Source organism: Cetorhinus maximus, chromosome 19, assembly GCF_964194155.1.
Source record: "Cetorhinus maximus chromosome 19, sCetMax3.hap1.1, whole genome shotgun sequence".
Lineage (NCBI taxonomy): Eukaryota > Metazoa > Chordata > Chondrichthyes > Lamniformes > Cetorhinidae > Cetorhinus > Cetorhinus maximus.
Window position 1 is genome coordinate 11,709,403 of NC_135897.1, and position 15,427 is coordinate 11,724,829.

At 41.8% G+C, this 15,427-nt stretch overlaps 1 protein-coding gene across 2 annotated transcripts in view; it reads right to left on the reverse strand.

Annotated features, from left to right (window-relative positions):
- The window catches only part of LOC144693648 (vigilin-like), a 77,728-nt gene that overhangs the window by 47,528 nt on the left and 14,773 nt on the right, over positions 1–15,427 (reverse strand). For both annotated transcript variants that reach the window (XM_078563500.1, XM_078563501.1), the window contains exons 2-8: positions 9,937–10,011; positions 7,000–7,112; positions 5,534–5,688; positions 4,771–4,986; positions 2,875–3,081; positions 1,618–1,833; positions 444–650 (exon numbers count right to left, since the gene is read on the reverse strand). In XM_078563500.1, coding sequence (XP_078419626.1) covers positions 444–650; positions 1,618–1,833; positions 2,875–3,081; positions 4,771–4,986; positions 5,534–5,688; positions 7,000–7,075 — 1,077 coding nt within the window. In that variant the 5' untranslated portion in view covers positions 7,076–7,112; positions 9,937–10,011. The remainder of the gene's footprint in view (positions 1–443; positions 651–1,617; positions 1,834–2,874; positions 3,082–4,770; positions 4,987–5,533; positions 5,689–6,999; positions 7,113–9,936; positions 10,012–15,427) is intronic.

Consider the following 15,427-nt stretch of genomic DNA (forward strand, 5'->3'; position numbering starts at 1 on the left):
GCAATACTACCTATAAAAGTTGGGGTAGTGTAGGGTGTTCATTATTTTATATTGTTCGGCACAACAAGTTGTATTTATGAAAATAAGTGGACTTGCCCAATGCCGTTCCACATGTTCAGGCAGCTGAACATTTGTATCAAGTCTCAACTTACCAAGTGTTCAATTGTTCCACCTCGAAAGAGATGGCAGAAAAATGAAAGAAAGACACGACCATCCAACTCAGATTTTAAAAAAAAGGATGTCATTGTTATATCCCCAGGTTATACCATCATACAAGTAGGTATAGGGCAATGAGAGACAACTTTCATTAAAGCAAGACAGTCAGACTGCTTCCAGGATGGCATTGGACCTGTGAAGTTATCTACAGTGGACAAAAACACAATCTGAGGATCAGCTTAACCATCCACAATTGAAATCATCAGATGACACCATGCTTCACCTACTTTAGCATAGACTTCAGTCAGAGCCTGCCCCAGTTTGTCGGGTTCGCCGCGAAGGATGACTGTTTCAGAGTTGCTGTCCGAGGGCGGGATTTCAACCGAGACTCCGGTCCGTTCCAAAATCTCCTGCAGTGAGTTGCCTTTGGGTCCAATAACATACTTGTGCTGAGATTTCTTCACCTCCACTGCAATTGTCGTGGTTTTCTTTTTCTAAAAACGTACAAAATTAAAACTAGTAATTCATTTAAAGCTCACCCTGTAACACCACCCAGTGTGGTGCCATGCCACACAGATCAGAAAGATCCAGGTGCCATCCCTGAATTGTGCCAAGTTACCCAATTTCAGTTGAGGTGACATAGGAATCCTACAGGTAAACAGGGAAAGGAAAAAGGAATATCACTATTATATGCAGTAATCTGCAGTGCATTTGTTTTGACATTGGGCAAGAATAGAACTGGGGTCAATTATAAAGCCAAAACTAAATATTACACGTTCTGGAAACAGTCAGCATCTATGGAGAGAAAGACAATTAACATTTTGGGTTAATGAAAATTATGTAATCAAGCTGGAATGTTTAACTCCACAGAAGTTGCCTGACTCATTCAGTGTTTCCAGTATTCACTGTTATTTTGGGTTCAACTGTGATGGCCCCACCAAAACATGAATAGCTACTTGTGTGAGGTATCAGACAGCTGCTGATGGTCCAAACCTTAATGCAGCACAAATTTACCAAGCAATCTTCATACCAGTTCAATTTTCTCCCCTCTTTAGGCCTCTCTCTGCCAAAAGAATGGCAGGCAAGTAGTTATCACACTAATTATGCTAACTCTCCTTCAAGTCCAGTCACTGATCAGTGCAGGAGAACATGGAATCACAGGCATTACTCTGTATCCCACTGCTGTGCAGTGGTGCTCCTAATGCATTGCAGTGGTGCTCCTAATGCATTGCAGTGGTGCTCCTAATGCATTGCAGTGGTGCTCCTAATGCATTGCAGTGTGTGCTCCTAATGCATTGCAGTGAGTCATTTTCTACATCATTTACTCACATCCTTCATTGTATCCCCATCAGAAGCAAGTGGCACTGAGCTCCTAAGCCCGAAACAAAACACACTTCACGTGGCAATGAACCCAGTCACACAAGGCCTTTTGTCAGCCAGAGGCATTCTGTGAGCCCTTACCTTATCTTCATAGATCCTCTTAATGCGGGAGACAGCCTGTGCAACCTGTTCTTTCTCACCGGTGATAACAATCTCGTTCTTCAAGACACTTGGTGGCGGGATATTGATTCGAGTTCCCGTCTCCTGCATCATCTCCCCAGAAGTCTTGTTGAAGGGTCCAGCAATGAATGGGTGATAGACTTTCTCGATGTTGATCCGCTCGACTGCACGCTTGTCCTGGGGGGGGGGGGGGGGGGGGGGGGGGGGGGGGGGGGGAGGAGGGAAAAAAAGTCCATTTTAATTTCAAAATGAATTTTTTGCCTTTAAAAGCAGTATCACCAAGCTCAAAAGGTGCAGCTTTTTGTGTAAACCTGAACTCCTTTTGCCGTGTCAGTCAATTCCGCTGATATTCTATGCCATACACACGGCTGGCAGACACTTCCTACTAAGTCTTGAAGACAGTACAAGGCTTAGCAAAAGTAAAGGCTTCTCAGCAACAGCATGTTTCTTCCCAGGCTGATAATCAGTGCTCTATCTGGCTTTGTTTTGTGATGTGGGCACTTAAAAACTCAAGTTCTGGTGGCCGAGGAAGGGACATTAAGAGGTTGCTGGAAAGCCTTCAATAAAACTGTGCAGTACATGAGACTTTGGCTGAAACACAGAAAACATCAAGGTTGGTACCAGAACAGCATGTTAAACTGAGGAGATGTATAAATGGAGTGTCAGGGATCAGTACTAGGATCCTTACAGGTTCCACATGACCAAAACTCATCGACACACAACTGCCAAAAAATGGGCACGATTGGCCAATTCGTTCCATTCTTTGCTGTATCATATTTCAACAAAAGCTAGCCAAATTCACAGAGGATGACAAACTGGGGCGGGGTGTGCAAAGGAGAGAAATTAGCAACAGCAGGGTCAGATGAAACAGAAGAAACTAAAACAAAACCCGGCAATGTTTATAAATAGACACGACTATTGTATACGCAATTCATCAAGAGACAAGTTCAAGATGGCACATGTTGGCAGGAAAATCGACAAATTTTTGTTGAATGGAGTTTGATGTATTGCAAAGTGGCAATTAAGTATACAGAATGCAGAACTATATTGTCAAATCTGCAGAGCATGAATTGGAGGAAATTATACTAAAGCTATGTTGTGCTTTGGTCAGGACGTCTCTCAAATTCACCATTTCAGTCCTAGTTACTGAGACATAAGCTAACTCAGCTCCTGGGACAAAATCTCAAATCATTACCAAGTAGTATCCTTTGTGCATACCTGTTCAGCAGAGATCAACAAGATTTCATGCCGTGCTTTCTCAATGCCTTCTTTTGTACCAGTTATTTTGATTTGGTTGCTGGGATCTTCAGGCCGAGGAATCTGGATCTTAGTCGCCGTTTTCAATTCCAACTCCTGCAGTTTCTCGCCGCTCTTTCCAATCACAAAACGATGATGTTCCTTGGGGATAGCCACTGTTGCTGAAGCCTAGGGCCAAAAGACAAGTCGTAAGATATCAGGTAAGCACCCAAAACATAAGCAGCCTGGTGCCAGACTCTGTTACCCAAACGGTCATGTACTAAGTAACAACTCAAAATACTGGCAAACAACAGGTAACTACTCAAAGCAAAGCGCCTGATACCATGCACCCTGATCCAGTCAGCAGATACTGGCCACCTCTCAGGAAATAAGCATGCCACCATCAAGGCAAACATCCCCAAATGTCACTCAAACATCCAGTCCACTCAGGAGATAGACAGCAGCTGGATTAAAGCTCATTTTGATATTAAATTACATATAGGATAAGGTAATGCTTGGATGGTTGAGACCACATCCTTATAAGCTGGTACCAAAAAAAGGGAATTTGAAGAAAGTCAAACTGTTGATATGGTTTCTTCATCCTTTTCAAAAGAATTTCTCCTCCAATTATGATCTTACATTCTGTCCCTGACAAAGGAGCATCTGTTTTCTTATTGCCCATAATCAGTATGTTTTGTATGGAAAGAGGTGTGTCTTTCCTATTCTTGGGAGTGTGTATTCTAATTAAATATTTCAGCAACAAGCTTTGGCGAGTTTAAAATAAAGGAAGGTTATTTATTTTCAGACTAACCCAGAATTAACACATGTGACACACTTGGTTTCACACATGCACACACAAAGATTGGATACAGATGAAGATAGTGCAGTCTCACAGGTTAAAGTTAATTTAGTTTGATTTACGATTTCCAGTCTCCCACATGGCAGAGCTGTGATTTCTTGAATGGATTTGATGATTTAAAGTTGAAGAAGTGAGGAGCTTGTAAAGTGAAGGGCTCACAGTACTTTGAGATCTCTTGTAGTCAAATATCTAAGAAATTGGTTCTCAGGTGAACTTTGAAACTGGAACAGGTTAAGTACTTTGACTGCTTGATGACTTACAGCTTGTTTCAAATTCTGGCTCTCAGACTGGCTGACGACTGATGGATCTTCTGGGTCCTGGGGTAATAAGGGTGCAGTTCCTAAAATCAGTTTTAGTCATATGACCATATGACTTCTGAGGCACACAAAAGCTAGTTTGGATGGGGGAAACCATCATAATGCAATGAGAAGTTGAAGTGGCCGTTGAGTTTCGATCTTCCCTTTTGTCCGTTATGAAACAAGACGACAGGTAGTCTGGAAACTCCACAGTCTTAGTTGTTGACCCATCCTTAAACAATGAGATTTGCGAATTCCACAAATGGCTGTGAGGTACCATCACCTATATCCATATTTAATTAGGTATTCGTCAGAGACTTGAAACAGTCTGTAGTAAAACTGCAAAGTCACACATGATATGCAGCAACCATCTTAACAGCTTGTTCGTGTCCGATTTTTTATTAAAAAAACTATTCACTGCAAGTTCACAATAGGGCATGCCTTTATGAGCATGACACCTTGGAAAACTTACATTTCCTCCCACAGCATTTCCAGCAGGTCCACTTGATGGATCACTGTGTACAATTTTCAAAACAGGACCTCGAGTTCCATAACTACATTTTAAACTATTATCCAAGCTTGCACTGGAATTCTTGGCGACTAACCATTTTTATGACAAACTCTCACCATATTTTTGTATATAATAAAGTCTCTTCCCATCCCCATCTGTCCTGGGCCAAGTTTGTAACTTTTGGAATTCCCATCTCTTCCCCTACTGGTTACCTGTGTCTGCAGCTTAGCCACAATTTCCTTCCTTGCTTTCATGACAGCCTCAAGCTTTCCGGAAACCATGATGGAAAGACCTTGATCCTTAGCCAATGAGAGTTCGATGTGTGCACCAGTCTTCTGCATGATATCCAGACAGATCTTAGCCTGATCTCCTTCTCCAAATTGGGTCAACTCCTTGTACTTGCGCTCTTCTAATGGTACATGAAAAACCTGGACAAAGTAGATAGGAGCTGGCATCATCTCAATTCCTTTGTTATTTACACAACATTTTATCTTTTATGGCTTTCTGTTCACTACTTGAGATTACTCATTCCGATTTCCGCTTTTGGATTTATATATTCCCCCTCCACTTTTTCTGATTGTATTGATACATCTGCTTGGAGGACTCTGTACTTGAAACATTAACTTGACTGTTCCTGCACCCCCTCCCAGGTATTGACTGACCTGTTTCTCTCCAGCATTTCATTTATTATAATATCCCTGGTATATCTGAGCAGCAAACCTGGGAAACACTGTCACAGGAGGTGAAAAGATAAGGTTAAAACTACTCCAAAATAAATTAAACATTTAGTCCCTCACTTGTGAGCTGGATTTGAAGCCAGGTCTCAGAAGCAAAAGCTCTGCTCAAGCCACTGCTCCCAATCAGAAGGAGGAGTTCACCAGTACTCCCACACCTACATCGGTGAGGATTTTCACCACCAACCAAGTCCAATCTTACTCTTCATCATATACAAGAGCATTATTCAACAAGGCATACCTGGGTGATGAGAGAAGATTTGAGTGGTCGGATTTTGGTCCATGCTCCAGATGGTTCTGTTGTTGTCTCTCCAGGAGTAGCTTTCTCAGGGAGTGGAGGAAACGCTTCCTTGTAAGTTGGTACCAGATCGGTCTCATCTTCAGAACCAACATTTGCTGTGGGATGAAGATGAAGTTACTTTGGTCAAAGTCACAAACATAGCTGTCAACATCAGGAGATCGAGTAATAGTTATAATCAGCAAGTGAGAGAATTGTAATTGAATTTCAATATGTGCAGTTGTGGTTATTTTTTGAAACGGTCATAAAAAGGGCATATTTAAGTCAAAAAATGTGTGGTGGTTTTGTCTCTGCAAGTGACCCAATTTTTTGTGGCTCTGGTGATCGACAGCTCCAGCATCTTCAACGGCTTAGTCCATTCAGAACAAGAATTGTGAAGGGATGTGGGGAGGGGGGTAAAAAGACATCTGAGAATTCAGTCACACCTGGTGGCAATATATGTCAGTCTATTCCCAATCCAGGGACCATGAGGCAATTTGTCTGCCACCAACGGTATCCACAGTTCATGTTTTTCTAATCCTTTCTCCCAATTGTTAGTCTATGCACCACCTGAGCCAGGAAACAAGCTCCCAGCCAGTTATTGATGCCACTGAAAAGGAGCACAGTCTGAGGCCAGCTCGCCTTGCCCTTCCTGTCAATCACTTCCTAGGCGTGCCTGAGAGTTGAATAGGACCATTGTATAATATAAACACAAGAATCATTCTCTGTTCTCCAAAGAAAGTACTGCACCAGACCAGAGTTTCTGAGAACAGAAACATAAATGGAAGATAGCTCAGAAGTGGACAGCATGTTACAACAACTCTTTCACAAGCAGTGAGATGGGGAAAGAATATCTCCAAATACTATACAATCCAAACAGGTAATGTGTTACAGCAAGAAAAAGTCTGCTACAGTCTGCAGGTGAAATGTAATATAGGCTTATTATTTACTATCAGCATAAGAAAATGAGAAATCTGGCTGTCTGTATGCCAGGAGGGCACAAATCTGACTCTCGCCATCCCAAGTCACCTTAAAAAAAGGGGGAAGTAGCCTGGTTCCACCACATTCAGGAGAACAGAATCTGGGAGAGTCAAGATCACACATCCCCTCAAACAGAGGGGGAGAAGCAAAACACCCAGTCAGTAATCTTCTACTCCAAATTCAGGATTGGCGAGCTACTTTACATGTATTGCCTTCTCTCAATGTCAAAAAAGTGAAACATGTCAAGTCTGAATGCTCCAAAAACCTGGACAGGAAACGCAAGTGACAGGCTGTCGCAAGATTTGAACTCTCAACATTCTGGAAACCACAAACGCTGGTCAATGCATGAAATTAAGACAACGATGCAGCCTCTTGATGGATAACAAAGCAAAAAGGCAACTTGGAGCAGCTCTTCCTGGTTTAAAAATGTTAGCGAACTGTTCACCAACCTTTGGCCTGTTGCTCATTGAGGCCACTCCTGTGCTCGGCAAAGCTTTCAGGCGTCAGTACGGCTACGGAGCTCATTGTCGATATCCCACGTACACGAGGTCCGGGTATGCCACTGAAATAGACAAAAATGGCATTCTACACAGATCATGCCTACCAGCCACTTCACCTTTACTTATAAAGTTCATTCACATCAAAACGCAGGTTAATAAATCCATAAAAATATGCGAACAAAGCACTGGACTTAATTTCTAGAGGAATAGAATTGAAAAATCAGAAGTTATGCAAAACTTACATGAAACTTTGGTTAGATCACACTTGGGTGTAGTGTGCAGAGTTATGGATTTCATATTACAAAAAAGGATATAGAGGAATTGGAAAAGGGCTAATAAGATTTACAAAGCTGCCAGAACTGAGGTTTTAACACTCAGAGACTCAATAGCCAGGACTCTCTTTTCTGAAAGGAAGAAAGCCGAGAGGTGACCTGATAGATGTGGTCTTTTAAATTATAAAAGTGGGTAGAATTGAGAAAATATTTCCACTTATAGGGGAGCCCAAATCTAGAGGCAATAAATATAAGACAATCACTACCTCATCCAATTAGGAATTTAGGAGAAACTTCTTTATCCAGAGTGATTAGAATGTGGAGCTCATTACCACAAGTCAAGGCAAATAAAATAATTGCATTTAAGGGAAAATAAGGTAAGAAGATGAGGGAGAAAGGAATCGATGGATAGAAGGATAGGGTTAGATGAAGATAGCGGAAAGGAGGCTCGGGTGGAGTATAAACACCAGCATCGGCCAGATGGGCAGAGTGGCCCGTTTTGCGCTGTAAATTTTATATAATGCTTCTCTTACTCAATTCCAGCACCAGCAAGTGGTTCCTCAGGCTTTAGCAACACTATGGCATTCTCCATTACAAACCAAGACAGTGACCACCAGGAGGATGTCGGAGCTCTAGACCACCAAACATGAATTCAATCTAGTCTTCAATCCAAAAAGGTGACAATTTGGAGCAGAATCCAAGGACGATTTGCTTCCCCTCAAGCTTTAGGCACCAAAATTAACTGTAATGCCCACCTGAGATCAGCACAGAGTAGTGTTGGATCCTGGAGCTTTCTGCCCTGTATAGCTAGCAGGCAATATGTTTTTATCTACTTGCTAACTGAGGGAGCAAACAGCCATGTGTGCCAAACAAGCACAATAGGCCAGAATGGCACAATGGGCCAGAATGGCCTCTTTCTATGCTAGATTTCTACAACGATTCCATGACAATTGTCTCTCATTCCTCGTTAAATCTACTTCAAAGCTGTGTGTTGACATCTTTCAAGCAGAAACTTTAAGCAGAATTTCTCCTATGACAGCAAGATGGCATTGCTCATTTTTTCCAGGAATTCTTACAATCATGCCAATGGGAGAGAAATTTTACAGGAAGATTGCCAGTCTGAAGAGCCAAGAAGAAAAAAACAGAACTATAGGCAGCACAGGACCCTGAATCTTAAAAGAAACATGTAGTGGCTATATAATTTGGTTAATGATTAGATCCATCAGGTCCAACAGCCAAGTCTCTCTCAGTTGCAGGCAAGAGTCACAGAAAAAAAAGGCAAAGATCAAGATTGCCTATAAGATTAATGAACAACTTAACACAGCACAAACATATTTAAAATAAAAACACACTACAAAAATGTCATGACTAGAAACACAAATCCTAGAATCATCAATTCTTGCCCCCGCACCCTGAACCCCTTGTGGGCTTAACAATAAAATGAACAATAGTCATTCAAGAACTGCGGCCTTTCTGGCCACATAACTAGTACAGCAAAACCTTACAGAGCAATGTCCAGGTAAATTCCAATTACATCCAGATGACAACCTTAGTCCCTTGTAGATGCAGGATCAATAAATGAAGAATGACTTTTAAAATTACAAATAAAAAGCCATTTTTGTGTAAAGATTTTTTAAATAATTACACAATACCCCATGCACACAAAACAATGGATTATTTGCTAGTCTATTCGCCATAAAATTTGCAGTACAATTCTGGGCTATAATGGGTGTTAGGGAATGGTGAGCTATCAGTTGCTTTCAGTCAGTGGCCTGGTTTCCATTCATTCAATGTGAACTCTCATTGAGTTTACAAGCTATTAGGGTCGACAGAACAAGCCAAAATTAACCACACAGGGTGGCTTGTGTGATTATGGTGGTTACAAAGGCAAAGGCTCTTGTGCATTAAAGAATGTTGGAGCAAGTGATTCTGACCAAAGGATTTTTTTTAAAAGATGCATCGTCATCATATAAGTTATAAAACATTGGCAAAAGCACATAAAGGTGGTGAGCTGAGGTGAATCAAATGGATGAGTTTTTATTTTAAAAGCCTGTAGAGAGGAAAATAAAAGTTGGGGGAGGGAGGTAAGTTAGGCTAAAACAAAAACAGAAATACCTGGAAAAACTCAGCAGGTCTGGCAGCATCGGCGGAGAAGAACAAAGTTGACGTTCTGAGTCCTCATGACCCTTCAACAGAACTAGGAATGCTTTCCTATTTCTACTTAGTTCTGTTGAAGGGTCATGAGGACTCGAAACGTCAACTTTGTTCTTCTCCGCCGATGCTGCCAGACCTGCTGAGTTTTTCCAGGTATTTCTGTTTTTGTTTTGGATTTCCAGCATTCGCAGTTTTTTGTTTTTATGTAGGTAAGTTAGGCTGTTGGAGGCCAGAGAAAGAAAGTTAGAGTAAGAGATAAGAGTCTCAAATTCAACCCAGTGATGGGAAACTGCTCATAAAAAGGATAAAGGAGGAAGAAAGCCATGCATTTCTATAGCACCTTTCACAAACTCAGGATGTTCCAAAGGGTTTCAGTCACCAAAGCACTTTTTGAAGTGCAGTCAGTGTTGTAAAGCAGGAAACGCATCAAGAGGGAAAGGTAATAGAAAAACAAACTCACCAGCTAAATGGTCAGTTGCCAGAAAGTCCGTCCTGTAAATGGATTCCTGCCCGCGTCAGCCTGCCAGCTTTTGATCTGAAAAGGAGAGCAGACAGCAGATGGTGATGAAAGGGCTCAGTAAATATAGGAATTCAGGAGCACGTCCATGTTTCTACCGATGGGCTACTTGAACCTTAGTGACTAATACACCAAATGAGGAAAAAAAAATTGCTCAAGGAGCCCACTGTTCAGAAGGGACAGAGTTACAATAACTTTAGGTGCAACCTTACCTTCCTCACAGGCTCTATATTCCAACTATATCCCATCCATGCAAATCCCCTCTAATGAGTCAAGCCCACAGTACTCCCTGTTCCATTATAATTGCTTAACTGAAAATAGTTGCAATATGGAATAATAAACTGTTTCCTAATCCAAAGATTCTACAGAACACAGCAGCTGACCAAGACATTTATTTGATGACTAACGTACAAGACAGAAACTTTATTTCGTCCAACCACTGGTTATATTATGAACTTCTCAACAGAAACATGCCTGTGAGAGCAATACCATTGGTGATCTACGAGTACTGGGAACATTGAAGCCCCTGGGTAAGACTGAAGTCCTCAAGCTCTAGAAACCCAACCTGTACAATTCAGATCTTTCAATTAACGGTCTGCTTTGTTTAACTTTTGCAAGACTTCAGGTTTACAAAAAGTAGCTTTGAAAACGCAAGTCAATGAAAAAAAAAGTGATTTAATGGAGTACACAGCCACCCACTTCCCTGCACCCCCTCAATGATTTACAACGCCCACAAAATAAAAACTTGCATGCACCTGCACATTAAAGGGAATTTCCCTTCTTTTAAACACCTGGATTATACTATGCAAATACAGGTAGCAAGCACTTGTGTTGCAACTCTATGCAGGGGATCTGTTGGTTCACGAAGGTCTTTCTAGACCTGCAAATACAATCCAATCAGAGGGACTAAGGTGTAAGACTCAATTTGTTGGATGTTAGACAAGCATTCTAACAGAAAAGAGTCACGGGGGTAGCAGAGAATTACAGCCAAGTGTTGTCAGCATTCATGGATCCATGTCTCCGGACAATGTTGCGAAGAGGGAGCACGTGAAAGAGAAAAGAAAAAGGACAAAGGATGGATCCTTGGAGGGTTCGAGGTATTGCTACGGGAAGTGAAACCATGATGAGAGCTCTGGCTACTATCAGATAGATAACAGCGTAATCAATAAATTAAACAGTCTGACATAACTGGGCAAGGTGTTGTCAACCACACCAAGGTGGTCTGTCAAAAGCTGCAAGGGTCAAGCAGGGATAATACACAATGACCATAGTTATTCAGAATGTCAGTACTAACTTTAGTTAGGGCCATTTTAGTGATGGGGAAGGCAGAAACATGATTCAGGAGCTTGGAAAAAGGAGTCATGGGAGAGAAGGGCAAAGACTTGGTCAGCAACAACGCATCCATGAATCAAGACAGGTGGTGGCAGAAGTTAGAGGACAGGGAGGCTTGGTCTTGTTGAAAGCCTGTGGAGGAGGAGCATTTACAATATCTGCCACCCTGGGAGCCAGGAGGGGAGGCAGTGTAGTTACAAAATTAACTAAAACCTTTAGTCTTTCCACCCCACCCCCACTAGAGCTGTACTTTGAATATCCTGTCTTGCATTCTTAATTAGCACTTTTCTCAGACAAAGACCACCACCTTCAACACCTCTTTGACCCTTTTGTCTCTGACATCTTTTGATTATCTGCTCACACCACACCCTCAATGTGTCTCTTCCCCCCCACCCACCTTAAACCAATTTATATTTCTCCCTTGTTGAAACTATGCTTCAGTTCTGCTGAAGGGCCATGAGGGCTCGAAACGTTGACTGATTTCTTCTCCGCCGATGCTGCCAGACTTGCTGAGTTTTTCCAGGTAATTCTGTTTTTATTTTGTTTTGGATTTCCAGCATCCGCAGTAGCTTTTAGCTTTTTGTTTTTAACAAAATTAAGGGGACTGGAATTGAAGCAGATAATGCGCTGAACCTCATTTCTTTCAGAGTTCAATTACTGCTGTCAATTTTTGAACCACATATACTAACACCGCACACTTACTGATACTGAAATCCATCCATCACTTTTTAGCCCACTTCTGCCATCTTAGAATGTTCCTTTAATGATGTAAAGAATCAACTTTAGGTTAGCATCTCCCTTGAAACATATATTCGAATCATTGACATAATGAACAGAAGTGGCCCCAGGACTGAATCACTATCCATTTTCAACCATACTGTAAAACTGCCCGTAATTCTAGTTCTGTTCCTCCAATCTTTTTATCCAGTTTTGCTGCTGTCCTCTTGCTAGCTCCATTTCCCTTGCATTATTTTGTCAAAGGCTTTCCTGAAATCCACGGACACAGCATGTCCCCTCCACCCTATCTAGACTTTTACCTCTTCAAATGAATATTACAAGGTTTGTGAAGTGGTGAGAATGGGGCCACAGGAGAGTAGATAAGTTGAAACTAGGGAGCCAGGGATTCATTGGGAGTGGGGTCAGGGGAAGACTTGGCTTAAATGAGCAAGGGAAAAGGAGAAAAGCAGCTGACTGGTCTCCCTGGATTTCTTCATCAGCTAGTTTTTTTCCCCCCAGCTTCTGCTAGGTGAGGACAAAGCAGGTAGGGAAAGAGGAATTCAGTAGCCAGAGAAATCCCTTAGAAGGGCTTAAATCTTATTTAGACAGTCTTGGAAGTCTCTCCAAATGGAGAGAGGGTTACACCCTTATCAACAACCAAAAATCAACAGGTTTCAGGTGATTCTGATGGATGACTTTCTAGAATCAGACAGGTGAGTCAGGATGGTGCCAGGTGACTCACCCTTGCTTTATCTGGGGATTGAGACCTCTACGACATGCCAAGTATCAGAAAGGAAAACCTTGCTCCCAATCTCTTCAGAAATTCCCACATCCTGTAGCTCCCTACAACTAAGAGCTCTGTTTCTGGCATGCAGGCAAATCATAGCAGGAAAACAGAGGATAGCAACTGTTTGTTTTTTGTGAATATGTTCCCATATCACCAGGAACCAATTACAGGGTGTCTACTCAGGGTAAACTCTTGAGTCTCTCCCAAGGGGTTTGCTAAATAGACTATGGTAGTGGTTATGATACTGAATGAGCAACCCTAAATTTGGCAATTCAAAGCCCAGCAAGAGACTTTTAATAAATGTAAACGCATCTGATATAAATCTCTGTGGGAACAGAAAAAAAACATGAAAGCTACTAGATTGTTCCAAAAGTCAAGCTTGCTCATTTAAAAAACTCAAATATACTGGAGAATACTAGCCAGTTAGGTAGCCTCATCTGAAAAGAAAACAAGACTGTTGACGTTTCCAGGTGCAAAACCATTCCTCAGGACTGAAAGATGTTGCAGATGAACAGCACTTACAGGTCACTCCATGTTCAATTCTCTAAAGTGCTAAAGTTGTGTCCAAGAAATTAACAGGCAGGAGTCTGCGAATATCACTTCTGCCTCTTTAACCATTTCTTGATCACTGCTGTAGCACTTTACAGCTCATTCCAGTGTGTTTGGTATGGGTTTCTTCCCTCTTAAATGCTAATCATCAGTAACACTCAGTTCTGAGGTAAGATTTTATGTCCAAAAAGTCAACATTTACATATTTTCTTGACATATGTTGGAGTAACCTCAGCTTTTTTTCAGTTCCTCCACACCCACCCCTTCAAACATCTGTAGTATTTTTTTTGGTTTACATCTTTCATAGAAGGCAACCCATCAGATCCTACATATAAATTCTAGTTCCAGGTTACAAGCTTTAAAGTTTACTCTGAACACTCTTCTAGAGGCCCATAGTTAGCAGAACTAGTGACTGAAGGCAGCCCACAAACAGCTTCTCAGACAACAGAGAGAGAATTACACGCAGTCTTCTTGCCAGTGTCGTCCATATGCCAAGTGCAGGTCCGTGCTGGTTTGCTGCATCAGCAGGCAGTGGTTTTTCTCAGTTAAATGACTTATTGTCTCGTAGCAGAGCACATCCTAAATTCCTGATGTATTCTTGCAACACACAAGAAACAGAAGGAAACTTGGGGTCAGACCCAGCGATGACATATGATTGACACCGAGTCACATGTAAACAATAATCTAAAAGCAGGCTGATAAACAGTAACTCACTCGCTGCAGCAGACTACTGTCCCTCACAACGTCAGTGGTCATTGGGGAAGGCTGTAGAAGTGATAATTAATGCAAAGAAAGTGCTCAGATGTGGACTTGAGGTAAACAATCCAATGGGTTGTCAAACTGACCTCGCTGAACTTAGGTGGATAGGTAATTGGATTAATCCTGGGGTTTCAAATGAAAACAGATTGCACTAACCAGTATTCACATTATTAGGATGGTAAAGTTTGCTCTAAACAGAAGAATTAACAAACTTAGTGGGGGTCAGGAGGAAGAAACAGGAGATAAAGTTGGCCTGAGACTTTATACAGTCATAGTTCAGTGATAACGTACTTGTTTCAGACGGAACATTGTGGGTTCAAAACGCCATCTGGAAATTGAGCATCCAATTCAGGCTGCTACTTCAGTGCCAACACCGAGGGAGTCCTACACTGTCAGAGGTGCCACTTTGCATATTTAATCCAAGTCCTTTCTGTCCTTGTAGACAGACATAAAAGATCCCATGGCACTATTTGACAGAGATGGGCAGTTCTCCCAGTTTCCCAGCCAACATTCATCCCTTAATCAGTACTACCATAACAGATAACACAATTATCTCGCGGTTTGTGGACCGCTTTGCAGAAATTGGCTGCTGCGCTTTTAAACACCGCTGGCGAAAAAAGGTGGTGGCAAAGGGCACCACAGAAATGAAAGTTATTTCTTTAAGTCTGGTCACTGCCTTGTTGACGTATCTGGTTATTGGGCTAGTTCAGGATCGAGTTAGGCAGCATCACCTTCAAGGTAAAAGACTACAGACTCAGCATTTGGTTACAAAAAAGTAACAAATGGGCACTTTGAAGAAATAGCAGCAGTACTAATCAGATAGTCAGCGGAAGAGGGGTGAAAAAAGTGTAAATCTCAAGTAAAATCCTTGATGCAACTTTCATTGAAAACACAACTCAAGCTTTTTATTTTGTTTCAAAATTCATGACAGACACACGAGAAATGTTCATTTTCGCAAAAAGAAACGATATTTTTTGCAGGCATCTTGCACATGAAGCAGGCTTAACTAATATCTCACTTCCCATTATCCTACAATACCAGTAATCTTGTTCACTCCAGGTAGAGGTATAAATGTTCATGATCCAGTGCTGTTACACCTTTCTGGTGCCAGCTGGAATCTGCTGCTCACATCAGCTGTAGCCCCAGCTCCTTTCAGCTCATGGAATCTATCATGTTCTTGCTGGATGAGGCAGAGCTGCAAGGTCATGGCAGATCAATACTAAGGCCGACTCTACAGCCCAGCTGCCAACTCAGCAAATTACTCAAACCTTATGCACAAAGGCATATCAA